Source organism: Epinephelus lanceolatus, chromosome 19 (assembly GCF_041903045.1).
Source record: "Epinephelus lanceolatus isolate andai-2023 chromosome 19, ASM4190304v1, whole genome shotgun sequence".
Classification (NCBI taxonomy): Eukaryota; Metazoa; Chordata; class Actinopteri; order Perciformes; family Serranidae; genus Epinephelus; species Epinephelus lanceolatus.
The window spans coordinates 21556479-21584458 of NC_135752.1; the positions used below are offsets into that span (position 1 = coordinate 21556479).

The 27980-nt window shown below is 39.8% G+C and overlaps 2 protein-coding genes across 2 annotated transcripts; both read right to left on the reverse strand.

Annotated features, from left to right (window-relative positions):
- Nucleotides 1-2905: 2905 nt before the first annotated feature.
- On the reverse strand, nt 2906-5240 carry LOC117270104 (liver-expressed antimicrobial peptide 2). Its single transcript, XM_033647558.2, has 3 exons — nt 5084-5240; nt 4814-4953; nt 2906-3361 (listed from the first exon to the last, which is right to left on the reverse strand). Exons 1-3 carry the CDS (start codon nt 5147-5149, stop codon nt 3328-3330), a joined length of 240 nt encoding a protein of 79 aa, XP_033503449.1. The 5' UTR covers nt 5150-5240; the 3' UTR covers nt 2906-3327.
- Nucleotides 5241-6815: 1575 nt separating this feature from the next.
- scarb2c (scavenger receptor class B, member 2c) lies at nt 6816-27255 on the reverse strand. The gene is made up of 12 exons (XM_033647115.2): nt 26998-27255; nt 25516-25673; nt 21033-21177; nt 20535-20726; nt 20322-20413; nt 18810-18929; nt 15103-15281; nt 14827-14945; nt 11351-11424; nt 10981-11032; nt 10659-10811; nt 6816-8546 (listed from the first exon to the last, which is right to left on the reverse strand). The coding sequence occupies exons 1-12, from the start codon at nt 27118-27120 to the stop codon at nt 8508-8510; spliced, it is 1446 nt and encodes a 481-aa protein (XP_033503006.2). The 5' UTR covers nt 27121-27255; the 3' UTR covers nt 6816-8507.
- Between the last annotated feature and the right edge of the window lie 725 nt (nt 27256-27980).

Consider the following 27980-nt stretch of genomic DNA (forward strand, 5'->3'; position numbering starts at 1 on the left):
AATGAACACATGTGGAGTTATATACTTAACAAAAAAAGGTGAAATAACTGAAAACATGTTTTATATTCTAGTTTCTTCAAAATAGCCACCCTTTGCTCTGATTACTGCTTTGCACACTCTTGGCATTCTCTCCATGAGCTTCAAGAGGTAGTCACCTGAAATGGTTTTCCAACAGTCTTGAAGGAGTTCCCAGAGGTGTTTAGCACTTGTTGGCCCCTTTGCCTTCACTCTGCGGTCCAGCTCACCCCAAACCATCTGGATTGGGTTCAGGTCCGGTGACTGTGGAGGCCAGGTCATCTGCCGCAGCACTCCATCACTCTCCTTCTTGGTCAAATAGCCCTTACACAGCCTGGAGGTGTGTTTGGGGTCATTGTCCTGTTGAAACATAAATGATCGTCCAACTAAACGCAAACCGGATGGGATGGCATGTCGCTGCAGGATGCTGTGGTAGCCATGCTGGTTCAGTGTGCCTTCAATTTTGAATAAATCCCCAACAGTGTCACCAGCAAAACACCCCCACACCATCACACCTCCTCCTCCATGCTTCACAGTGGGAACCAGGCATGTGGAATCCATCCGTTCACCTTTTCTGCGTCTCACAAAGACACGGCGGTTGGAACCAAAGATCTCAAATTTGGACTCATCAGACCAAAGCACAGATTTCCACTGGTCTAATGTCCATTCCTTGTGTTTCTTGGCCCAAACAAATCTCTTCTGCTTGTTGCCTCTCCTTAGCAGTGGTTTCCTAGCAGCTATTTGACCATGAAGGCCTGATTGGCGCAGTCTCCTCTTAACAGTTGTTCTAGAGATGGGTCTGCTGCTAGAACTCTGTGTGGCATTCATCTGGTCTCTGATCTGAGCTGCTGTTAACTTGCCATTTCTGAGGCTGGTGACTCGGATGAACTTATCCTCAGAAGCAGAGGTGACTCTTGGTCTTCCTTTCCTGGGTCGGTCCTCATGTGTGCCAGTTTGGTTGTAGCGCTTGATGGTTTTTGCGACTCCACTTGGGGACACATTTAAAGTTTTTGCAATTTTCCGGACTGACTGACCTTCATTTCTTAAAGTAATGATGGCCACTGGTTTTTCTTTAGTTAGCTGATTGGTTCTTGCCATAATATGAATTTTAACAGTTGTCCAATAGGGCTGTCGGCTGTGTATTAACCTGACTTCTGCACAACACAACTGATGGTCCCAACCCCATTGATAAAGCAAGAAATTCCACTAATTAACCCTGATAAGGCACACCTGTGAAGTGGAAACCATTTCAGGTGACTACCTCTTGAAGCTCATGGAGAGAATGCCAAGAGTGTGCAAAGCAGTAATCAGAGCAAAGGGTGGCTATTTTGAAGAAACTAGAATATAAAACATGTTTTCAGTTATTTCACCTTTTTTTGTTAAGTACATAACTCCACATGTGTTCATTCATAGTTTTGATGCCTTCAGTGAGAATCTACAATGTAAATAGTCATGAAAATAAAGAAAACGCATTGAATGAGAAGGTGTGTCCAAACTTTTGGCCTGTACTGTATATATATTAAAAATTAAATATTATATATGTATTTTATTTTATTCGTTATGGACGTTGGCTTTTTATTTTTATTTTATTTTATTTCATTTTATTTTTATTTTGTTTGTTATGGATCTTGACTTTTTTTTATCTTTGTTTTATTTCATTTCATTTTACTTTATTTTATTTATTTATCTATTTGTTTATTTATTATGGAATAAAGAAAATAATTTAAATTGATAATGCCACATTTGCATATGTAAATATACAATTTCAGAATACTTGTAGGCTAAAACAAAATAATTGTCTTAGATGCTGAAGTTTCATGGTGATTTCTAGTGGTTAAAAGTTTTACCCTATTCACTTGTAGTGTCATTCTATAACATCATGGCCATATTATTTATGAAAGATCCCATTTCTAACTTCTCATCCTTATTATTATTTAAAATAAGTCTCATTTTAGATCATTATCAACATCAGAAAATAGAATTGTAAGAATAAATCATCGTCAAATCAATAAGAAATAATTTTAGCGTGCTTGTAGAACTATTCAGTGCAAGTGTTTAATCGTGAGACAATGGTGCATTAAGTATATAAAGATTAGTTTGTAAAAAAAACACAGTTAGTTGGTCATATCACAAATGTGCTGTTGCCATATTCATCTCACTAAACCTGGCTCAGCTCGTCCTCCAGTGGTTAAAATGATGCATGCATCCTCAAGGGCGGTTGTGCAATATGTGTCATGTGGTAACCTCTATAATATATACTGTCAGTAACCATAATCCGCATGGTGGTAATGCTGGTTTGTGGGTATCAGAAAAAGAAACTCCCAGTGACACAACACACCAGGTTTGTCTCTTCTTTCATAACATTTGGGTGGTTGCAATAAGGTCTGACAGTTAACCAACCTCAACATGTAATGCAGAGCATCAAACTCATGCGTGCATGTATTCCAGCATGGTAAGAGAGAGGAGGCTTCACTAAGTCTGCCATGTTTAGGTGCTGGCCTGAGCCACAAGCATCAGCACAGCAGTGGGCAGGTATCATATAGGTTTATGCATATTTTTTTTATATTTGATGGTACTTCATCACAAGAGCTTTTGATGGAAAACAGCAATAAAAATGCAATAATTCAAAACATGTAAAAGCAGCAAGGAAAAGCTTGTCCCTTGGTCAGTGAGGAGTTGGGAATCACTGCATCGCCACCTTGTGGTATGTGGTCCTTGGTGATTGAATACAGAAATATTTTATTTGAATTTAAAAAAAAAAAAAAAAATCCCATTCATTTTTTTTTTTAAAACAGCCAATATCTTCTTCCATTGCATTAAACGAGAAGGAACTGTGAAGAAAATTTTAATTTGTTCTGAACTTGCTGACAAACAAAATGTGGGCAATACAACCTCTTATAAAAAGTATATTTAAACAACTACATTCTTTACAGTATGTACAAATAAATATATAATAACAGCATGAACCAATAAACTCAGAGCATCTCATAAACTTTGCATGAATATTTATATTTTCTTATTAAAACATGTTACATAGCCTGTCTGATGTGCTGTGTTATAGACAAACTAGATCATAAAAATCAATGTCGCTTTAGATGGAGCCGTTTGATTGTTCATGCAGCATTTACAGCTCTGTTTTGCTGCAGTGCAGTGCCAGATCAGATTACTTTAACTGACTGCCTGATAAAGTGCCAGCAGGTCAAGCCAGGATACCACAGCAGTAATTTCATAATTTTGAGTCGGGTCGCTTTGGTCCATGAGGTGGATGTTTGCTCTGTCACCCTGATGGATTGTTTTGTTTGTGTGTCCTCTTCAGGTGGAGTTCCTGAAGGAGCAGATATTTTTCCTGCAAAGATAAAGAACAGCTTCATTATTTATCTTAGTATACTTTCTGACTGTCTGTGAACACTGTGAAAGGGAACATTAAGTCTGTTTGATATCACAGAATGTCATTTGAAGGAACTTTTCTGGTTTCACATTAATGACAATTCACTTAAAGGAACAGTGTGTCAGATTTTAGGGGGATTTAGTGGCATCTAGTGGCAAGGACTGCAGATTGCAGCCAGCTGAAACTTCTCTCAGTTGGAATTCCTTCAATATTAATTGTTCAGGAGGTTTTATCTGAAGCTGAAATATCCATGGAGCTCTCTTCCTCTCTGAAACAAATGGACCAGGTGATTAAAATCACTAATAAGACTGAATAATGCAGTGTCATGTTACAAATCAGTGTTTCTCCTATGCTGTTTGGCATGTCATGGACAGGCTGTTAGCCCAGCACCTGCTAATGTGTGCACACCTTTTTAACTTAAGACTGAGACTTTGAGGAGGCTTTTACGAGACGCCTTATTATCCGCAGAGGTCTCTTCCTCTCCAAAACAAATATACCCACTGATTTAAACCAGTAAAAACACTCAATAAAGCAGTTTTAATGTTAAAAAAATTGTGTTTCTCCAACACTGTCATCACAGAGGGCTGCTAACTACAGTGGCTGATGCGAAAATGTAATTGGCCCTATGTACAGCCAGTGTTTGGCTTTTTCATTCATTCAACCTTTATTTAAACTCGGAAATACATTGAGGTAGGGACCTCATTTACAATGTAGTCGAGTAAAACAATAAACAAATAAAAGCACTTAGACACAGAAACAACCAAAGAGAAACTTACATAAGAGTGGCAACAAGAATAAAAAACACAATAAAACTGAAAAAAAAAAAAAAAAAAAAATAACAGCACCAATAATGAATAAAATACTTAAAATGTAACCCACCATAATCAGGTTAGACAGGAACATCTAGAAGTAAAATGTGATACAGTTAAAGATTTAAATTGCCCAATGGATAAAAATGATTAAAGTTTTAAATGGTTCTGCAAGTTGTTCCACGTTGCAGGTGCACAATACGAAAAACTGGATTTTGCAAGTTCACTAAAAACAGTTGGTACCTGCAGTGTAATCCAATCACTGGATCGAGTCTGATAAGAACCCACATTAAAAGAAAGCATGGCACTGATATAATTAGGTAAAAGACCAATAAGAGCTTTATAAATAAATAAAACCCAATGGCTTGTTCCTTCCTATACGACTATTTTTATTTTTAGGTGATCATACACTAAAAAAATACTCTTATTATATTATATTCCATCTCTGCCAATATATCATCCTAAATCCTACACACTGGACCTTTAAGAAATGCAAGTATTAATGGTAGAAGCCTACAGCAGCAGTGGGAATGTTTGAGTTTCCTAAATGTCCCAAATGTCTGATTACAGGCCTCAACAGTTCTAAGAAGCTCTACTGTACCTGCAGTATTGTGTGCCACACTCTAAGTTATCCCTGCAGCTGGCGCCCACAGGCTTCATGCTGTTCCAACGCCACAGGAGTGACCGCTTGGTCCGCAGGATCAAACCATTCCAGTCTTCAGGTACAGGCAGTGAATTGACCTGTGAAGGCAAACATGCAGTAAAATCCTTTAGGAGCTGTGATGAAATCAAAAGACTTGATGTTCTCTTTTAGCTAAAAATAGATGAAGCAAACTCTCAGGACATGAATAGTTAAAGGTTATGAACTTACCTGAACAGCACAGATCAAACAAAGAAGGACGGAGAGAACAATGATTCTTTCCTGAAGAGTCCCCATGCTGTTTGCAGATCAAACTCAAGACAGAAGCAGCTCTGCAGTCCATGCCACCTGTATTAAAGGCTGTAGTTGGGTTGGGGAGGAGTTACCCTTTGAAAGATATGAAGGATTGATTCCCTAATACTCCACTTTAATGACTGAGGCTGAGGTTTGGCAGAGAAGCCGATCTCAAGTCAGAGCCAACAATGCAAACATATTTATCAGTTTTGTAACGGCAGCTGTAGTCCAAGTTTATCTGCAGGCAGCCAAAGTACACTTTAACCCTGTAATTAAGGACAACTCCACGTCTGTGATATCTAACTGAAACCTTAACATGTGTCACAGACTGAAAAGTGTATCCCTCCACCTCTTTACTTCACCCCTGGAATCTCCAATTCATCCAAGCTTCATGGTTTGGACTGCGGGAGGCAACTGCATGATGTGAAGTTTGAAGCTTGTTTCAAGCAGCAATGTCACTGAAAATACTATATATTGTAGTTAGGCGCTGACATAACTTGAGGCAGTGTCAGTTGGGGCTGAAGACTGGCTAAAAATTTTGAGGAAACAAATCTGGGAGTCTGAGTTGGATCTGTAGTTGGAAATAAGTGAGTTTACCAGGGCTCTATGACCCGCTCCTCTGCTTAAGGCTATCAACCTGGGGTTGCCGTATCTCAGTCCAAAGGGACTTGGACTGGGAACTGGAGGGTCGCCATTTCAAGTCAAATATGGAGTGTGGACTGGTAGCTGGAGAGGTGCCAGTTTGCCCTGTGAGCACTGCCAAGATGCCCTTAAACAAGGCTCGGGCCCCTAACTGCTCGGGCTGCTTGTCTATGGACAGCCCCCTTGTTCTGACATCTCTCCATTTAACGCATGTATAGGTCCTGTTTGTGCATGTGTATGTATTTTGTGCCTGTGTGTATATGACAACAGAGTGAGAAGAATTGAATTTCACCTCAGGGATAAATAAAGTATATCGTCTTCTTCAGCTTGAGGCTACATTAGCCACTACTAGCATAACACACCTACCATACATCACATACCAAATAGTTGGCAGTCAAAATGCATTGTGGGAGGAAAATGAAACTAGAATTACCACCCGGCAGCTGTATGCCTCTGCCAACCAGTCAAACTGCAGTCTACATCCATGTCTGTCCAGACTCATATAACAGGCTACATGTAGTGAAGACTTTGAAGGAATTTAATAAAAGGTATTGAATGTATATTAAGTGCAGACACCGAAAATTAGTGTCACCACTTCAACATCTGACCAAATGTTTCCCCTTTTGTTCCCCAATTATGATGTTGGGAAATTGTCAGAGGTGTTTCTGCAGATCATCATGATGTCACAGTGAAGTTGACCTTTGACCTTTTGGATATAAAATGTCGTTATTTTATCCCTAATAGACATTTATGTGACCTTTTATCATAATTAGGGTATGAGTCCAAGTGGACGTTTGTGCCAAATTAGAAAAATTCCTTCAAGGTGTTCCTGAGATACCGCATTTACAAAATGGGGGATGGAAAACCCAAAGACATAATGCCTCTTGTGTGTTTGTGTGTGTGTGTCAAGTGCAGCTATAATTAGCAAAGTTTCAACACCGGCTTTCAACATCTGCAAATTATAAATTAGTCAGACCAACCCCTGAAGTTCGTCACAAGGCCATTCATTCAACACGTCTTCAGAGAATGAGAAGCACACCAGGTTTATTGAAGCCGTAGCAAATGACAAGACAATGTGTAAACGGTTACACGTGACCTATTGAGAGTATGTAAACAGAAATTACATATGAATTTTACTATGCAGGTGTAGTAGTGTAAACAATACTGTCTGTTACATATGAAACAATGACCAAGACAGTGTCAGTAATGTGTGTGAAGCAGTGGTTATTAAAAAGACAAAACAAATACACATTGCAGTGCAGATTCTGTGTAGTGCTGCAAAGAAAATCACTTATATTCAATTTTTAACCGCACAGTTTAAAGGTATACCACGCAGTCCCCCCCTCACCTGCACTCTTTGCCCAGAAATGTCCCGCACACAGCAAAAAAAGCAGATAAACACATTGCCACACACTTCTCGTGGGGTTACAAGTGATGATTGAAAGGGATTACTTTTACATGAGTCTATACATTGCTTTTTTTCTGGGAAAACCCTGCATATTATACCTTTAAATAAAGATACAATAAACTCATTAAAAGCTGTTTAAAAGTGGGATTTGTAACCATAAAAATCATGAACAATTCCTAGTGGTTAAAAGGAATAAAAACAATTTTCTATTTGACAAAACATCTATCAGTAGTGTCACCAGCATGAAGCCATCCACACACTGATTTCTGCTGAATATCAGTGCAATAATTCAAAATCACACATTCATGGTGACAAATTGGGATCAGGGGGAAAGAAAATATTGCACATTGCTTCACACCATCATGGGACAAGACATCGTACCACGCACCAGGCAAAACCCTTCCCTTTATTCTGTGACTGTTGAAGTAATACTATTTGGATGTAAATCCACATTATACTGTTTGCATATAATGTGGATTACTGGATTTCCACTGGAGGTTACAACAGAGTACATGGTTTTAAAAGGAAGATGAGCTCACTATAGATTTATGACATAAAGAATAAACATGCCAGCAGTCGTTTCACACAGCTTGACTTGGTTATTTACTTGGCTTATGCTTGGAAACAATACAAAAATGTGAAATATTGACTTTTTTCTTGCATTAAAACAGCTTTATAAACGTTCTTCTTACTAAAGCCTCAACAATCTCACCAGACCATGCTGAAAACTGATGACTGGGCCATTTAAAAAAAAACACACATTGACAGTGTTATGGACACACACATACACACACACACACACACACACACACACACACATTCATACACTCAAACACTCAGAAAAGCAGCTTTTTCACACAAAAACATGGGCTATGCTCAAATAATGGCACGATACATTTTCACTTCAATTCCTGGAGGTCTGATTACTTCAGAGCTGACCTTCTCAAATCATATTTGGTGGGAGATTCAATTTACTTAATTCACGTAGTTTCAATTCAAAATCCCATATTAATAAAGTAAAAAAGAAAAATATTCAAGATTTCAGATTTATAATTTAAAAAAATATGTCTTTCAGCATCATTAAAACTGACGTGTGTGGAAGACGACAGCCCCAGCCCTGTAACAAACTCTTCACCTTTGATCCTAAAGCCATTAGATTTAAAATAAAAGCTGATTAAAAGGTGGGATGGTTATTAATGGAAACTATTAACTTGGGGGTTAATGGTAAAAACTGCAGATCCATTGAACCCATGAAATGTGAAATTATACTGCAGATGGGCAGTCCTCCTTCTTTCGACATACTATTCGGTGCTATGATGAGAGCAGGGGCTGTCGTTCAGCTGCAGTGCTCTGAAAAAGAAAACCAGACACAAAAACATTATGTTAGGTTACTGTTGAAAAACATGCCTATTAATTGACGTAGTATGTACAAAAATATCTAACAAATTGAATGTACAATATTACATATTTAACATTGGCTTTATTAATTTGCCACTGTAAAATTATCTCTGAATATTCCAATGTTTTGACAGAATATTAATAATCAATTGATAACGATTCTGAAAATCAGTTAATCATTACAGTAGTAATGTAAATGTTTGATGTGATTTTACTTTGAATGTTTTTGGGTTTTGGACTGTTATGTCAGACAAAACAATTAATTTTAATATTCCACAGGCTAAACCACAAACTGATTAAATAAAAACAGAACCAACTGTTTCAATTGATAATGAAAATAATCTTCAGTTGCAACCATAGAAACAGAAAAAGGGTAGAACAGACATACAGGTGGAGGCATGGTAAGGTCCTTACAGAAATCCCCAAATGGGTGGATCAGCAGAGGGTCAAAGCAAACAACAACCCAGCATCACCATCCAAAGCTGTCACTTTCCTAAGTGAAGGCAGTAAGAATCCTACGGCAAGAGCAATGGCCAAGAACCAGCCTCCCATTTTGCAGCGTGCTGCCGACTGGGCAATACAAGTGGATCTAAAGTGAAAACTTGTCTTCCCGCAGGACATGGCAGTGACCTCCCTCCAGCCAGACATGCCTCTATTATCCAGGAGCACAAAAACCACGTAGTAGTCAAACTTACTGTGCCCTGGGAAGACAGGCTAGCCACCTCTTCACTCAAGAAAGCCAAGTACAAAGGATTTGATTGATAAAGCTCTCATCGAAGTCAGCCACTGTGAGTTCCCAGCAACATCAGTGCACTATTTCCTCCAGTTGGTCAGCCTGGAGCCCAAACATCTGAAGAGAGCCACCAGGGACACAGCCTTGGCAGCCAAGACCAGCTCAAGATGGCTGTAGCTGATGAGAGCCCACAGTTAGAACCTTTCTGCAGGTAAGGCTAATTGGTCTTTGCTGCCCCACTCAGGTGAGGCATACAGGCTACGCCTGGCCCTGTTGCAGATTGTGTGCCCACCACAACAGAGCGCGAAGGCATTTATACTTGGCGCATTCTCCATTGCAGTATTCGCTGCAAAGACAGGGGACGGTAGAGAGAAAATACTATAGGAAGAAGTAGAAGCAGGCAAAAAACAGTAGAAATAGAAGCAAGTGGAAAACAATGCAAACAGCAATGATGGCGGCACGAAAAGTATGGATTGCAGAGGAGGAGAAATTGTTATGTTTATGGCTTTTGACCAGATAAAAGCATTGCAGAAGAAAATGGTCTGTCCACCCGTAGATGAAGAGATGCACTTCAGCTAGTCTTCTAGCTAATCCTGGTGGTGTGCGACCTTGCGAAGCGCCAGTGATTACATCATTATGGCGCGCGAACCTCGCACACTCACGACTGCATCGAGCATAAACTAGGCTTAAGGGGTGAAACGCCTGTGACCCTGAGATACCTGCTGATGATGCAGAAAGGTTTCCAGTAATGTGGATGCTCCAAACACCAAAGAATACCACTGCAGAAGAAACTTGCATCACCATATCTTGTGTAGCTCCTGCAGGTCCTGCTTGTAGCAAAGCATCTTAGATGTTTAATTTACCCCCACTCAGATTAACATAGCAGGATGGTCAGAGTGGCAGCCATTTTTATGTAAACCATTGCCACTGCAAAGAACTGTCAAGGTTTTAGCAGGGTAACTTCCATTAAACTTCCATATAAACTGACTTGCAGCAAATCAAGGACTCTCTGAGGGTTTGCAGTAACAACCAAACAAGCAGTGGAGTCGTACAAAGCCTGGAGAGGCGTCTCTCTCTGTTGCTTACTGCCAGAGAGGAACTGAGGATTGCTGGATTTGATTGCTTTAAATTTCTTTATTGGTAAGTAATCAAATTCTTTTCATGAGTTTTCCAAACTTGTGCTGTCACTGCAACGACTAATCTCGATTTTCTTATGAACCAGTCAAATGACCACAGAAAACAGTTTAATGTCTGTTCTGCTCTCATTCTGTTGCCATGGTTGCAACTCTAATAATCACGCAAACGTATTTATGTTCATCTCATACACTCACCTCAGGGACCTTCTGTCGACACATCAGGAACATGAAGATTCCTCCCAGAATGATGCCTAGACCAATCAGCATGAAGGGAATGTTCACCACCACGTTCTGCTCAACCATGATCATGTGCAGCTTCGTGGCCGAGGCGTCGTCAATGACAACGCTCTGAGGAGATGGTGAGGGGGTGACATTAGAGGTTCAGTACAGCAAAAAAAAAAAAAAGAAATTGCCAGAGCTAGATTATCTGTTCAAGTAAACACACTTTGTTTTGTCTGCCATCTCATGTCTCATGACTAAATGAGGAAACAGTGTGTGTGCATGCGTGTGTTTATACCTCATTGAGATAAACCACAGGAAAGACCACAGTCCTCACGTTTCCTGTTTGACTAAAGAAAAAAAATATACTGTTCGCATATAGAGTACATTTCGTCCATGTACATACAGTTTGACAACATGTACATCTGTCTAGACTTATATCAAGATTGTTTGTTCCTGCGGGTGCCAGGCAGATGCACAACAAGTGTCCAAAAGTCCACTCCTAATGATGATGGTGGCATAATTGCTTTACAGATATCTTCCTGGCAGCCCTTCCTAGGCTTACATCTATTACAGCTTCATTAAAGCCAACATAGTGACAGCTGGATTTATGACAACACGTAGGCTGGGCAGTAATAAGAGACTGATGGAGGCAATGAACTGATTACCTGAAGGTGGGAATTTTCTCGACATACACGTTGACCTGCAACCGCTTTGCTGCCTGCAGGATGATTCCTGTGAGCTGTTAAACAGAATCACACATACATCTTTACTATAAGTGGCCCAAATGAAAATTCTCCCTGAAGCTGGCAGCAGGGGGCGTTTGCTCTACCCATGACAGGGCACCGCAACCCAGTATTTATGACAGAAGTCACAGGACTTTGACCACTCTCAGTAATCTCATGCAGTGGCAAAGTGTAAGAAGGAGGATAAACAGCTGAAACAGTAGCTTGTTTACTGGGTTCAAAGACTGCTTTCATCTTATGACGCCACCACCTTACACATTGGTGTTAATGAAGCATTAAGGATTTGGTGTGAAATGAAAGTGTGTGTGCCACAGTTAGATAAATGACTAAATTTCAATAGACTACATGTTCTTGTCCACATATTATTTACATTAACTTTTTCCTGAGATATTTCATCACAATCAAATGACATTTTCAATCATGTACCCCCTTTGAGACTACCCCATGACCAGTGCAGAATATTTCAGGTGGGAAAAATATATAATAGATAATAGCCTATAAAAAGATGTACAATACAGCGCTACACCATCAGTGTCAGATTTACTGAACAACCTTGCTACTGAAAAACTTTTAAAAGCTACATTTCAAATGTTTAGAATTCAACACTAAATTCTTGGACGGCATTGTAGTTGCATTGAACTGCGCCTTTTTGAAGTTGCACACAGTTTAGTGATATAATTACTCCAGGAATTATGCATGAGTGATATTTGTTAAATTAACGTTTTAAACACATGTGGCTCTGGAGCCACATGTAGCTCTTAAGACCCTCTTCACAGGTTCCCTGTGGCTTTGACATAATTAAATAGAAATGAAGTACAGTTATTTTTTTTAATATTCAGATGTTAATTTATCAATGTTGTAGACCTAAACTGATTACTGCATTCTACAACTGTAAAAATGTGTAGCCGATACATCCAATTAAAAAATGTTTAAGCGTTTCATCAACCATAATGTACATTATACTGTACATCGACGACCTGGTGCCTTTTCCTCTAAATATTGTTGAACTTCAGTAGTGGTGGCATGGACTCTCTCTAGCAAGGCTAGCTATGGATTCTAAATCTAAAATCCTAACCTAAAATCTAAAAAAGGAAAAGTTTTGGAGGAAATAGAGGATTTAATAGTGTGTGTGGACAGATTAATTTGCTTTCACCACCAACACTGCAAAGTTAAAGAACTAATCATAAACAGCCCACTGCAGAGGAGCCACGTTTAAGTAAATCATATTAATGAATGCTCATTTAGACCTATTTGGAATACTGATGGGCTAATTCAGACTTAATAGGCTGTTAGCTTTATTCAAATATGATTTGCAGCTCCAGACAGATTTTCTTTTCTGTTTTTGGCCCAATAAAGGCTCTTTTCATAATAAAGGTTGCCGATCCCTGCCCTAGGAGCACATGTACCCCATTTTAGCAACACTGAGATAATACACAGCAATTATATCAATGTAGTTATCTACAAATAAACGGCAACACACAAAAAAAAGTTGAATAACACAATAATGCAAAATAAACACTGTGTGGCTGCCCGAGACAGATAATCTTTAGAAAGACTTATAATTATACCATTACTTATTCCTCTCAACTGTTTGATTCTTTACAGTGTGTCTGCTTACTTGCAGTGGTCCAATTAGTGTCATAACCAGGAAAAGGAAATATAAAGTTATACATTTTGTAATAAGGGTTAATCATAATGAGCAATTTATTAGCTCCTATTTTTATGACTGTCAGAAAACATCCTCTGATATGTGGACTATTACATTACAGCATCATTTACAGGATATATTTCCTTGTCTGCATCTTTGATTGCATCTGTCAAATACTGTTAGCAATATCTCTTATGGATTTCAATATTTTTTTAAAGTAATTAGGTGCTAAATATCACCACTGATACAATATCTTGCACTAAGGTACAGTACGTGATGCATCACAGAACACAGCTCTTTATTTCTTCCTCAAATTTAGTCCATTGTGACAGGCAGTTTATATCTGCAGGGTTTCTCCTCACATGGTAACCTCACTTCCACATATTCACAGAATTAAAATCTGACTAATTCTAAGTATCAGGATAAACAGCTGTCCTGCAACACATTGTGTTGCTCCTGGGTGTGTTTTTGTCACTTTGCTTCCCTTTATGACGGATTACCACATTTACTCAACCAAGTTATGACAGTATTACACATGATAAGAGCAGATAGAGCTTATCTTTGGTGACAGCTCCGTCCCATGCACCTCTGATTAATCTTTAACTAATGTTTTAAAAAAAAACACAAGCTATGCTTTGTGGTTAATTACAGGCTGTTACAAAGCTAAGAAAGTTCACCATCTAGTGGTAAACATGAATGTCACTGTCTTTGTGCACTTTTTATATCAGATTTCTATACTGCAAATTTTTTACATGGAAAAATGAGTCATATTAAAGGGACAGTTCACCTCAAAATCAAAAATACATATTATTTTCCTCTTACCTGTAGTGTTATTTATTAATCTAGATTGTTCGGTCTGAGTTGCCAAGTGCTGGAGATATCGGAACTAGATGGCACTCAGCTTGTGGTGCTCAAAATGCAAAAAAAAAAATACATTTGCATAACTCAACAGCAATGTCTCTTTCCAGAAATCATGACCTGCTTACTAAAGATAACCCACGGGCCTTGTTGTGAGCAGTTTCATGTCGGGACTATTTTCTTTCTACCAAACTACACCCACCAAACAAATCACTGCGCAGAAGGAAGCGGGCATCTACTGCTAGCTCACCTAGCATCACTAAGCTATCTGAAGCTCAGTTCAGACCAATGATTCGTGATGAGACGAAACCGTTTTAGAACGTTGCAGAGAAAAGTTGCGGCTTGTCGTGAAGTCCGCTAGTCATCAAAATGTTCTGTCTTCACTGAGCCCTCTGTTTCCGTCCTCCGCCGGTTATTATTGTGGCATATATATTATGAACACAGCCATCTGATGCTCATTTTAATTCTGTTTTTTGACGTTTCATCACTACTACAAATGCAACTGTAGCCAGTATGTCACTACCACTATCCTCATTCGTATTTTAAGAAGTTACAAAAGCTACTCAACCACACAATAAGCCTCAAATGGTGCAAATCAGAACAGAAGTACAGAGAGATGTTGCATAGAGATGATACACCGTCTCATTTAGTTACACTGATGTGAAGCGGCAGGTTTTTGGAATGTTGCAGAACAACTACTTGCAAAGTTGTTTGCTTCTTTGGTCTGAACTGGGCTTAACATTATAGCTCAGCCAAGGAGGACGCCATTAATGTTTACATCTTGTGCTGTCATGAGCACGAGCCTCTCATCCATGAGCAGGTGCACTGGTTATCAAACTGTCTTAAATCCTGTCTGGAGAGGATCTTTAAGAAACAGAGTTCAAGTTCCTACCGGATTAATATCAATTGCAGTCTGGTGCTGCTCCTTCTTGGGCTCCATGCCAAATATATCCTGAACAAATTTCTCATCTGCCTGGTAGAAGTGTGGTGAAGACATTATGATGGGAGCTCCTAAACACACAAAGGATTCAGTTAGAATGACACCATGAAAGATATTCAGCTGAGCAGATTCAGGAAAACAACAGTTCATGATGGAACAGCTTTCTAGATGTGACACAAACAATCTTCTGGTTTTTCATACAGACCATCTGCTTAGTGCACCTCCTACCTTGTTTACATAGGCTGACATTCAGCACGCCAGAGCCCAGGCAGTTTCCAGCAGGGACACAGAAGCCTGCGTTGGCTGGGTTCACGGTCTGATTGGCAAACACCTGGCTAGGGGGACTGAAGCGATACCCAGGGATCCCCTTCACTTGCACATCCTCCTCATACTGAGCGTACAGAGACCTTTGAAACAGAGACAAAAAGCTGCTTAATCTTTGCAGGCACAAATAATTTCTGCAAAGCTGTGAGTGCATGAGCTTTCATACGAGCTTTGTGATAAGCTGATTTACTGAAAACCTGCACTGCACAAGCAGGTTTTACCCAAAGTGTTTTAAAGGTTGTGCCGGTCGTTGACATGTTACTGCCTCATAAACCGTGGCTGTCTTTTCACAGCCTCAGTCAGCAGTTAGCTTACCTGTATATGCTGCACTCTCAGTTCTAATGTAAGAACAGCCAAAGTGGGCTGATATTAGTTGTTTTAAGCAGCGCTAAATAGGTAGTAATCTAATTGTAACCTCATTCAAGAGGCCAACACTGGCCAGGCAGGCTAAATTAGCATCCATAATCCCATATCAGACACAAATAACGCAGAGGGAAAGGCTTAGGGAGACATTCTTAGGATGACTGAGGGCAGAGCTGTTTCACTTGCCTACTCAAGCCAGGCAGACAAGACCAGAGAAAGAATGACTCACCACTGAAACATGAAGAAGCCGCACTGGTCTGGTCGCCCTAACAATCGCTAAAAAGACAATTTTACTGAACTGGAAAACCAGAAACAACCTCTCCAGATCTCAATAGCAAAACAAATAGCTCTAACTACCCCTGTAACATACACATGCATGCTCTTACTCTGGTGAATACCTTCTCTTTTTGCTGGTGACTCCGATGCACCCACCAACACACACCTACACATATTTCAACTATAAAGTAACCAGCCTTCAACATCTGCTTCTCCTCCATTGGTTACCAACTGTAAACTTGCTTCTAAAGCTTCTCAAGTCATCCCATTGGACGATGGGAAAAAGGATGATGTGGGTCGCTTTTTCAACTCTAGGAATTCAGAGCGCTCTGGCAAAAACGGCAGGTGTCTAGAGCACAGAAACACAAGGAACCTCGCGACATAAAAACTGCAAGCAAAAAGCTTCATTCTCATTAAAAAAAATTACAAAAAAACGCTTCTAGCTGCTAAAACGCTTTCTGTGTAACCAGGGCTTACTCTGCTCTGATTGGCTTCCCCCAGAGCATGTGAGCGAAGTGGAGCTGGAGCTGAGCTGAGCAGGGAGCGGAAGGATTTTGTGTTGAGTGAGGAGTGGCTATTTTTTTTAAAAGGTGGAGTGGAGCCTTATCTCTCGCTCCAATTTCGCTCCGGTCGCTCATGCCCCACCGAGAATGTATCTTTGCATCTGCGCACACCCACACTATTTTCTTTCAAAACTATGGAGTTTACTGTGTACTTCAGAAAAGAAACTGAGAAGAGAAGCAGCGGTACCTTGGAGAATGGTCCCTAACTGCGGGGAGAGGCGAGAGGGCTTCCCCGGAGGTCTGCCGCTTAACCTGGTCCGTCTCCTCCACACTTTGACTTATTTCCACCCTGCCGACAGCGGTACCATGGACAACGGTCCCTAACTGCAGGGAGAGGGGAGAGGGCTTCCCCGGAGAATCTACCAAGCTCATGTTTTATTTGTGAATAGAAGATTACAGGTTAGGGTAGTACGACGCAGTTTTTTTGAGCGGAGTGGTGAGCGAGTGGAGCGGGATAAAATTTATGATGGAGTGGACCGGAGCGGAGCGAAGAAGGCGCAGAACCAACCGGAGCAGACGAGCGGTGCAAAGTGACAGGTCTGCGAGCGAGGAGTGGAAATTTTCACTCAGTCCGCTCCGCTCACATGCTCTGGCTCCCCCTGACATTCTTACCCTAACCAATCCCACTTCTCTTGCCTAAATTCAGCCAACCCAACCAATAAAGGCAATGAATGGGAGAGTAAGGCAGGTCATTCTTTTGCTATCTTAGGATTTGCAGACTGAAATTTACAGACTTGTTGGTAAATTTCTCAGACCGTATTTGGCATCTGAACTAACGTGTCCTACTTACACATGGTTATTTTCCCTTAACATATTGAATAATATAATTTAAAGGGCCAGTGTGTAAAATGGGTTGAAAACAGTGACATCGGTGGTCAAATTCTAGATTGCAGGGCTCACTCGCTCACCCCTCCCGTCGGGTAAATGACGGCGGCCTCGTAGGGACAAAAAGCCTTGCGCACAAGTTTTTCAGGAGTAGGTCTATCTAGCGACGAGGTGAATATTTATTTAGAAATCTAAGCCATGTTACGATATTGTAATGAATCCCTCACGAGCAGGAGACCAGAGGAGTGTTCGGGAAAAAGGACAGTTTATTTGAGCACTCCAAAAACTCCGGTAACACTCCAGGGGGTAAAAGACTCCGTCCCAAACTCTGACTCTTGTAGCGTAACAGACACACTTCATACACACATACTCCTTTACCATCCCGAGTGGGCACCCCCTCCCTCTCTGCTCCACCAATCTCCAGCCCGCACACTGACTGACAGCATAGCCGGTAAACAGAGCTCAACTGTTTATTTAGCCTAGCAATATCTCCGGACTATAGTCGCTGCAGTGGACGACTTTGAACACGATTTTGAAGAGTTTCTTGTAGCGGACACAGACCCAGAGCCATACCTGTTTGAGCCGGAGCATACAGATGAGGAACTCCATGTGTTTGATGCTGAGCGGGCGAGAAGAGAGGCTGAATGCACAGAATGGGATTCAGTGCTACTGCTACCATTGCTGGGGAGATATATCACCAGGAGGAAAAGCGCTGCAGAGAGTGCATCACAAGGAGTGAAGTTGCGTTTTCTTTTCCTCGCAGATGACGGTTCGGGTTCATTCTCTCCTGTTGCGTGGTAAGTGTGGTCCATTCGCAAACTTTATAACTAAAAAAACTTTTCACTACTCTCCATCGACAAACTACTAACATTCTCTGCTGTTTCCTCCTTCTTCTTCCTTCCTTCCACTGTCTTCGTTGGTTCATTTATATACGCGAAATGCGTTCTCTGGCTGGCTGGACTGTCCGCTCGGTCTGCCGTACATACATGGCGGCGCAAGATGGCAACCTCTCTAAAGCAAGGCCCTTGCTATATATATATATATATATATATATATATAAAAGCATAATTATAAGACTACGAAAACCAAACAAATTTTATTTTATAGCGATTATACACTTATAGAAACATATTAATGGGTAGAATATTCAGATTCAGATTCAGATTGACAATAAACCATGCCAAATATTACACACTGGCCCTTTAAGTGTTCCACCCATATCTTGTAAACTAATTTGGATGCAGATGTACAAATTTGGTTCTGTTAGAAGGCACTTTGGGCAAAGTTGCGCTGACTTTCAGGCCTAGAAGCAGCTCTACACAGGACTGTGCCTTCAGTAGCTCGCTACACTTGTTGACTTGCTTTCGACGACATCAAACTGGCTCTGGCCTGCACTCTAAAAAAACACCCTACTGATAGGGGCAAAACAGAAAACAGAATAGGGGCAATAATCTGGAAACACATTTTTTCTATACTCTCTTTTCTTGTTTCCATAGTTATCCAGACCTGGAAGTTACTAAAATCCAATCCCATACTTTTCCATACTGCGTAGGAACCTTGTAAAACACTTTGCAGTCAACTCACCTGCACAGATCAGAGGAGAACATGTAGAGCGTCTCATTCTTGGTGACGACTGGATGGAAAGATGCTCCGTTGGTTCCATTGATCATATTGCATTCATCAGACGTCCACCAATTCAGCGTGCTGTACGCATACACACATAGAAAATATATTAAGACAGTTTTTGTGTTTTAACAGTTTGTCATGTCAAGTTTCTGGGCGTTTAGAATGACAAGCACCCAACCATCTTATCAGTTTTCTTTGTCAGCTTAATTGAAGGACTACTAACCAATTTGTCAGATTAAAGTCAAGATCAGGATTTACTTTATTGTCCCACACAGAGTGGGAAATTTGTCTTGGGCCCTACACTCATACTGCAGCCATAGAAATACAACATAATAGTACATAGACAAATCAACATTATACCCAATGTAAAAATAAGAAACACAAGAAGATAAATAAATAAATAAATAAATAACAATCATACGCTAAAAATACCTCTACAAAAATGCAAATCAGCAAATCATCATAATCCAATGCCAGTTCTGACTTTATCTGCCATTATTTCAAAGCTTTACAGACATAGGAATGAATGGATTCTTAAATCTGTTCAGTCTGCAACAAAGCACTCTAAATCTCCGGCCAGAGGGCAGCAGCTCCTATTCTGTATGCAGAACATGAGAGGAGTCATTGATGACCTCATTGGCTTGACTCACTGTAGCCTGTTCAAAAATAGTCTGCACGGAAATGTGCTCTTTGACACCAATTGTAACCCATGCAGTGTGAATCAATAAAAACAGTTTAACTGCACAGAAAGGTTACCGAACCAAGCTGTGATACTGTATCTGATCAGGCTGATCAAGACTGCCTGATAAAACATTAGGCATTTTAAAAAGTGTGGGCTCGCAGCGGATCAGATCAGATCAGGTCAGGTCAGGTCAGAAAAAGCTTGGCTAAAGCTGCTGCTCCTTCTCCAGAACAGCAGTCCTTTGTGTGTTTCAGGAACAGTTTGACATTTTGGTCTTTGTGCTAACGGACAGTATGAGAGTGACATCAATCTTCATCCAACTCTCCGCAAAAAAGCATATTAGTGTATTTTCCAAAACGTGAAACTACAACTACAATGCCAGCTAGCTAGCAAATCCAGTATGGAAGGTCAATATTATACCCTACTGACTGACACAACAAAAGAGTCTGAAACAACTGCTGTAGGTTTTTACAAGACAAAGATGAAAGAAACTCTTCAAGTGCAACAAAGAGGATTAACATTGGTGTGGCTTTCTGACATGATTACAGACACACATTAACTGTAATGGCAGGGAAACTCATCAGGACACTCGCTTTGTGATCCCATAATGTTATCAAATGGGGTGAAACAAGCTTTAATCATCTATCTGCCTGATACAATCCCTTTTTACCTCTCATCCATTCAAACTGCACATATCAATGATTCTCACTGATTGGATTCAGATAGCAAAAGATAATTCTCATTCATTCATTCATTGCCCTTTTTTCCTAGAGGTGAGTGACAGTTACCTTTCACCCTTCCATGTATCCACTCTGGCAAAGTCCTTATAGTTTTGCTGACCAGTGAAGAAGACATATTCACCATCATTGGAAGCATTGCTCTGTAAAAAGAAAGTTATATGTTCAATAAACTTTTCTGTGTTATTATCTTGTAGCTTTTTATGACTGAACACACTCAAGTCTGTACAAAGTGTACAGTAATGTATTCATATGCTTGGAGACCTTGTAGAAGAGCCCAAAAACATCATCCAGGTCAGGTTTCATAACACTGAGGGCTTTGAGCAGGGCGTCTTCATAACCCCACAGCAGCTCTCCCACTGTGCGCGTGATGAACAGGCCTTCACCACTGGACCTCATATAGGCGGAGATCAGATTGGCCATAATAGTCGAGTCCTTGAACTGCTCCATCACCGTCTACCAGGAGAAAGACGGGAAGACAAAATGTTGTGTAAAGCACTCAATTGCACAAGTTCCATAAAAAACTTAATAGAATGAATCATTTACTTTAATAACATTTTAAAATATCCTTTATGAGAGTTCAAATAGCTATTCACCACACACAAAAATATTAGGAAATACTGAAAACTCATAAAATATTACCAAACACAATTTCCTTATTTGTATGTTGCTGCCCAGCAAAATAAATAGATCTAAAAATAAAACGACTGCAACTCATTGATGTAATGGAACACTTGTAGGTCATAGGTTTCTGTGGCTCACCATTGCAGGGATGTTGACCGTCCTGATGAGGTCACTCTCTGGACCTCGGGACATGTTACGCTGGAATATGTAGGTCTTTGTGTTGACAGCTGCGACTTTAGTGCCATTATCCTGGAAGTCCACTTGTTCCATGGGCCGGTACTCTCTGTGGAGGAAATACAACAACTGGGTTAAGGTTGACAGAAGTTAAATGTTGGTAGCTCTTTGTTAAGGTGCTGCAGCCAAATATAATACCTGCATCTCAGACTGCAGAGAAAAGGGTATTCTTAAACAATTATAAAGATGTGTATTCATATAAAGTCATATATTTGGTTTAAAGATGAGGTTGGTAGTTTTCAAGAAAAGGCAAGACTGCTTCGCCGGGAGGGGAGTGGGCAGCAGCACCAGAGACGGACCTTCAGTCAACGGCTGGAGTTTGCGCTGCCTTAATGCCAGTTGCCACAGCTGCTGACTGAAGGTTCGTGCCTGTAAACAGTGTTGGGCAGTAGCGTCACTACAGTAGTGGACGTTTGTAGTTTAACTACATTTCTCAGTAGCTTGGTGGTAGCGTCGCTGTTTTCTGAATCAAGTAACTTCTCAGTAGTTAAGCTCTTTTATTGATCACTTAGCGCGGTAGCGTCCACACAAGCTACATTTCCAAAATCATTTCTGAAGCTCAAACGAGGTGGGGATTTCTGTTATAGACTGAAATAAAACTGTCACCGCTACCACACAGTCACTTCCGCATGAACCTGACGGGGGATAGCCCTCCATTCCGAAACACTGCCGTTCCGAACGACCCCCACTCCGAAATTGATTTTCAAGTCCATATCGAGTTTCCTGCATCAAACACTGCCGCCCGCTCTCCGGCTGCACTCGCACAATTCTGAAACTCGTTGTACTACAAAAGCTTGAAATGAACGTTCAACTCATTGTTTTTTATTGAAAATATGTCACTGTCTTCATTTATTATGTATAATTTCTCTAGCAGCAAACACATTTAAAAGAAGACGCTTGTCAAGTCTTTTTACGCGTGCCGTCCGTGGTGCTACTCTTGCTGCAGCTGCCGCTCTCTGCTGACAGCAGACCGGGGAGAAAAAAAAAACATTTCTTTGCTCTGTGCTTTCAGAAAATAACCAGGGTTAGGGTAAGAAAGACCAACAGTCTGTACAGCAGTCCCACTGTGTTTGCCAGGGCATATCAGGCTGTGTGATTATGCGCAAAATTTGGTTTAACGCATTGGAGCAATTTCATACAATTTCGGACATTTAACGTGATAAACTAATTTCAGTTCAACATGGTCATTTGCTTAGAGGATTCAGCTGAAGCATAATGAGTGTTATATGTCATTAAGATGAAGTATTTGCTTGTTTTGTGGTTAATTATGCACATAATCCATTTGACCCCATCATGAATGGGATTTTTATTCGTTCCTGCAGACAGAGGCAAAAGGATCAATGCGCAACCTCCGTTTCCTTTGCGTCGGTCTCGTTCATTCAAACTTTGTAAACACGGTTGGGATTTGTAGGGGACATGTGTATGCTGCTCACTATAAAATGTGTTTACTAAAATGTGTTTACTAGCCTCATTTCTAGTCAAAACAAATCTCTTTACACTTAAAAAATACTTGTTTCAAGCAAATTTTCACTTGAAATAAGTATGAAAATCTGCCCATGGAGCAAGATGGTTTTTTTTGCTTGCAATAAGAAAAAAAAAAAAACTTGCTCCATGGACAGATTTTTTTTCTACTTATTTCAAGTGAAAAATTTCCTGAAACAAGTGAAAATTGTATAAAAACAAGTTACCTTTTAGGTGATGAGTCTTATTTCAATTGTAATGAGATTTGTTTTGACTAGAAATAAATATTCTTGGTAAGATTTTGAGTTTTTGCAGTGTACGTACACATACATACACGCATGTACGTTTTTGACCATGTTGTGACTGTTTGAAGCAGGTCTTCATTCTTGCTGTTGTGGTTTGAGTCGTGTTGGGAGTTAGTGCAGCTCACTGTTCAATAAACAACTGAACTTAACTTTCTTACCTGCCTATCTGTTTGACTGACAATTTTATTGATCAGTAAGATAACACTGACTTGGCACGAAGTTGGTTCAATTTAGTAAAAAGCTTGGATGTAGTTGCACTAGTTACTTTCATTTTGCTGTAGCTTAGCTTGCTACATTTCTGAGAGTGATAGCTTTGATGTAGTGAAGCTTCATTTAATATTAGAGTAACTAGTAGCTTAGCTCACTACACTTTCCAAGTAGCTTGCCCAATACTGCCTGTAAAGCACTTTTAAGCAGGATTTATACTTGTGCATCAGCTCTACGCAGAGCCTACGTCGTATCCTATGCATGTGGTGAGCATTTTTACTTGTGCTGAGGTGTGTCTGTGTCACTCTGCAGTTACACCTCCAAAACACTAGTCAGTTTCTGTAAAGTGCTGTAAAATGTAGTTGATTCAAAACATACCTAGAACACACATTAAACATGGCTTAATAGCAACAATTTCAATTACAAGCACCCTAATCAGCTTCACTATAACTCACAGCATTCACAGACAAAGCGCTTGTCTTTATCTGGACACATTTTCCCCACAAATACAACATGCTAATGTTATTAGCACAAGCCTATAGCATTTTACATTGCATAAATTAGGCTAGCAGCTAGCAGACTTTTCCTCTACTCATATGAAGCCAGGGACAACAGCAACATTTAACAATGGTAACATTACAAAATTCAGCTCCATTACAACTCACAAGGTTCACCAACAAAACAACTGTCTTATACTAAACACTTTTTCCAAACTAATACAACACACTAACATTAATAGCACAAGCCTATGGCATTTTACATTGTATAAAGTAGCTTAGCGAGCGGAGATTTCCTCTGCTCATATGAAGCCAGGATAAATTACACACAAGACTTAAAATGCTATTTTGTGGAGGCTTTATTGTCTTCACAATTAATTGTTTCTTATCAGTGAAGTTAAAATCAATAAAAGCTTTGTTTCCACTGAGGGAAATGGTTTCAGATTACAACAACACACAGGAGGTCTGCGTTGCACCAACATGTAATTACATTACATACATGGTGTTGAATCGACACAGAAGTATAAATCCTGTTTAAGATGATACACTGATTCCAGGCTCTAGTTAGCTACATAAACACCAAGCTGCAGCTGTAAGCCTATACCTCCAGTTAATTTAAGGCTTTACTATTAGCAGCATTTTCTCTCCATCTCTAAAATGCTTCACCATTATAGACATGTGTTTCATTTTCTTTATTGTCAGGCTCTCTTTGAGACTTTTTCAATAAGCCTGTTTTTCTGTTTTGGGTTGCTTTGCAGAGGAGGCAGTTGTTGCAAATGCTAGATAGCATCTTTCTCTGCAGGACTCTCTGCCATTGAATCATCCACATCTGTAGAACAGGCATCCCTCTATCACAGGCTAGATCTTCTAAAGCCTGAAAACAGAGCCCGAGAGAGGGTGCAGAAGTCGAGCTTTCTCTCTGTCTACCTGCACTACATTATGCTGAAAGGTTATTGTGGGATTTTTGCCTAATGATACCAAAATAAAACTGCCTACCCCAGCTTTAATTATAGCATCATGTGGGAAGAGGAGGTTTTCTTTAAAGTCATTTCCTTTCCTGACTCAATTCCATGTGACTGTCATGTTTGCAGTTGTTGGGCAACGGTGAAAAGCTGTGAGGCACTTACTGACTTCCCAGGAAAATGAAACTCGTCTCCACAGAAAGTGAATCTAAACTGCTCTGAATAAATTATCATCTCAGAACTTGAGGCACGTTGATGTGATCATTTCCGTCAGGAAGTGAGTAATAACAGCCTTTTCTCTGGTCCCTCAATCAGAGATTTAGCTGAACATCTTTACAGAAAGATCTGAACAATAAATCAAAGTATAGAAGTGAATGGGTCAGAGGGTTGTGTCAGATAATGGACGGGCAAATAAAACCGCTGTTGTACCATCAAAGTAAGGAGCCGCCTTTTGGCACAGTAAAATGTTTTTGGCAGACAAGAAAGAAGGAAAATAAAAATATCTCAGCTAAACAAATAGGCAGCTGTGCAAAGCTACTGTGTCTGTCCTTGCTGAGAGACAAACAAGCAGCCTCAAGCTCGCCAGAGACAGGACTGCACTAAGATCTCTGCTTCTGTCTCTGCAAGCCATCACTACCATTGCAAAAGACATGTATTATATGTTGTCCACATATCACTGGGTCTTTATTTCCCCTTTGTGCTTCCACTGATCTAATCATCAGCTAATTAGCACCTTCCTTTGTTTCCACTGCATGAGCTGTAATCAGTGTTGATTGCTTTTTACTGACTTGACAATTTAGCTTCATCAGTTTATTTCTATTCAATCCCTATTGCAATGGCTTCTCCGTCCCCTTGCTTTAGATCCATTTGGCCTTTTTTTTTACTGTAACATTTGCACTTCTGTTTTATAAAATAGAGAAATAAAACTAAAGTCTTTGTCCTCTTCCTTTCTCACCTGTACGTATACGGTCCGATCTCCACCACAGCAGGCCTATCCCCCCCCAGCACCTCCTCTGGGTTGGTCAGGTTAAAGAAGTAAAACTGCATGTAGATCGGGGCCGGTGGATCCGCCCAGGCCTCGAATGCCTCCGTGCCATTCTTCAACACCACTTCCTATGGGGACAAAGGGCAGTGGGTTACTTATCCTGTGCAGCTGAGGAAAAATACGTGACTTCAGACGAATTCTTTGCTGCTGACTAAGCTGTCCTCACATCATATGACAAACGCTGCTGCTGCTGCTGCATAAATCTGCTGTAAGATATGTCACAATATGCCATTTATTGCATGTTAAAGTAAGCCAATGAGGTGAGGGTATCACAAAGCAGAATAGATTACATATATAACATAACCAGGTGACAATGATTCTCACATGTAACCTATACAAAACAAGTGTATGATAATGCTACTGACATAGAAAATGTCTCAGATATTTCATTTTTAAGGTCAAACTGAAAATCACATTCCCACATGTGCATTTTTACTAACACGTTTAACTTAGTAAGTCAGCTAAAGACCTAAAGCAGTCCAGCAAACATGATCGTCATGAAACTCAGCAGACGCTGAAACACAGCAGATTATGGCAGGCCTTCAAACATGTAATAACTAGCCTGGATATAAACCCTGTTCCAGATATCTGTATTTCAATTCTTCCTAGTCAACAAGAACATTTCAGATACCAGCTATGACGTTCTTCCTGTCCTTAATTATCATTTCAGATATCAACACCATCATTCTCCCTGGAGAAAAATGATGCCACTTTCATTTTCACATACGCACAATTGCATTTATCTGAAACAGAATTTTTACAGGAAGGACTTGCAAATCAAATATCTACAAATATCTTAATTTTCATATCAGAAATCTAAAATGATTTCGATATCTATTATGTAATTTCAACAGATATCCACAAAAGCATTTCATCTTAGTCATTATTTTAATTGTAGATATCTTAAATTGCATATTTACTCGACATGATGCCAATTATTTGTACCTGTAATGACATTTTTACTAGTAAAAATACATTTCTGGATGTTCAAAATGTAATTATGGATATCTGAAATGTTTTATTTCTATATGTTACATTAAAATCATTATGTAAATATTATCTTAAATTAGTCTGGACTATATAATCGAAGTTTTAGACATCTTAAAACACTATTTCTGGTAAAATAAAATAAAAAATGTTATTGTGGAAATCTTAAATTACAATTTTGACTGGGATAAATGCTGTTATGTCTCTGATACCTAGGAGTGTGTATCTACAAATGTCAACGGCTTTCCATAACACACTGTATTTGCTGTTCAGTCAAATTAAAGACATGAAGCTAACTGATATTAACTGTACCCACAGTGTCTACCGTTAGCTTATAACGTGATAACGACTACCTACCTGACGTTAACGCCTGTTAAAAAACGTTAGCCTGAAAAAGCCTTTTACCTTTTCAACCATGGACTGTAGAAAATGTGGAAACACGGAGGATAAGACCAGAGCAATGCCGCAGATCAACAGTAGTATAGACAAAACTCCGGTGCTGTAAATGCAGCATGATTTCAGTAGCATGGTGACACAGCAGTTTGCTATTTAACTAACAGCAGCAGCTATAACTGACATTAGCCTCCCTGTGTGAGGGGTGTTTGTGTTTTCATCGGCCAGGAACTTTCTCGGTCAGTCACAGGCAAACATCCGGAGCGAAATACTTCCCTATTACAACTTCCGCTTTCTTCGACAGCCGTCGGCTTCCTGGGGCACGGACCCTTCACGGATATATTTCAAGGATTTTAAATTTAGAAAAGCACATTTTGTGGAAGTTGTGATTTATAATGCGGAAATGTGATAGTGCTCTAGTATTTATTAGATGGCAACAAATTACGTTTATACACACTGGATGGTTGTTGAAGGCCAAATGTAGAGAAAATATCTGTCTTGTAGATAAACACTCTTTGGGTTTAATCTCATGACAATAACGTCATTTATTAAACCTTAGTCTTTTTAAAGATATTTTTGAGGCCTTTTTTGCCTTTATTTGATAGGACAGTGTTGTGTGAACGATTGTGTTTAAAACACGCGCGCACACACACACACACACACACACACACACACACACACACACACAACACTTCTTGATGCAGTAAAGTGAACACATGGCAAGGCAAGTTTTACATTTAGACGCATATATATATGGAATTGTCTTGTCATGTGTTCACTGTAGTGCATCAAGAACCAAATTTAGACATTACACGCTTAATATATACAGCCAAAAAAAGTATATATATATATAACAAGATAATATATATATATATATATTTATATAGAAATGTATATATATAACACAATTAAGTTGCTTACTTACTTACTTGCTTACTTACTTACTTGTAAAATTTGATTTTTACATACAATAATGTAAGTAGTTTGAACAAAGA

Bases quoted from the DNA above. Each gene is read 5' to 3' on its own strand.
- LOC117270104 (XM_033647558.2), bottom strand. From the start codon at position 5,149: ATGGGGACTCTTCAGGAAAGAATCATTGTTCTCTCCGTCCTTCTTTGT. The intron at 4,954-5,083 runs GTAAGTTCATAA...TTGCCTTCACAG, and splicing joins GTTTGATCTGTGCTGTTCAG to GTCAATTCACTGCCTGTACC. The intron at 3,362-4,813 runs GTACAGTAGAGC...TTATCTTTGCAG, and splicing joins TGTGGCACACAATACTGCAG to GAAAAATATCTGCTCCTTCA.
- scarb2c (XM_033647115.2), bottom strand. From the start codon at position 27,120: ATGCTACTGAAATCATGCTGCATTTACAGCACCGGAGTTTTGTCTATA. The intron at 18,930-20,321 runs GTAACTGTCACT...GTATGCGTACAG, and splicing joins GATACATGGAAGGGTGAAAG to CACGCTGAATTGGTGGACGT. The intron at 11,425-14,826 runs GTAGGAACTTGA...TCTGTTTAACAG, and splicing joins CTGCAATTGATATTAATCCG to CTCACAGGAATCATCCTGCA.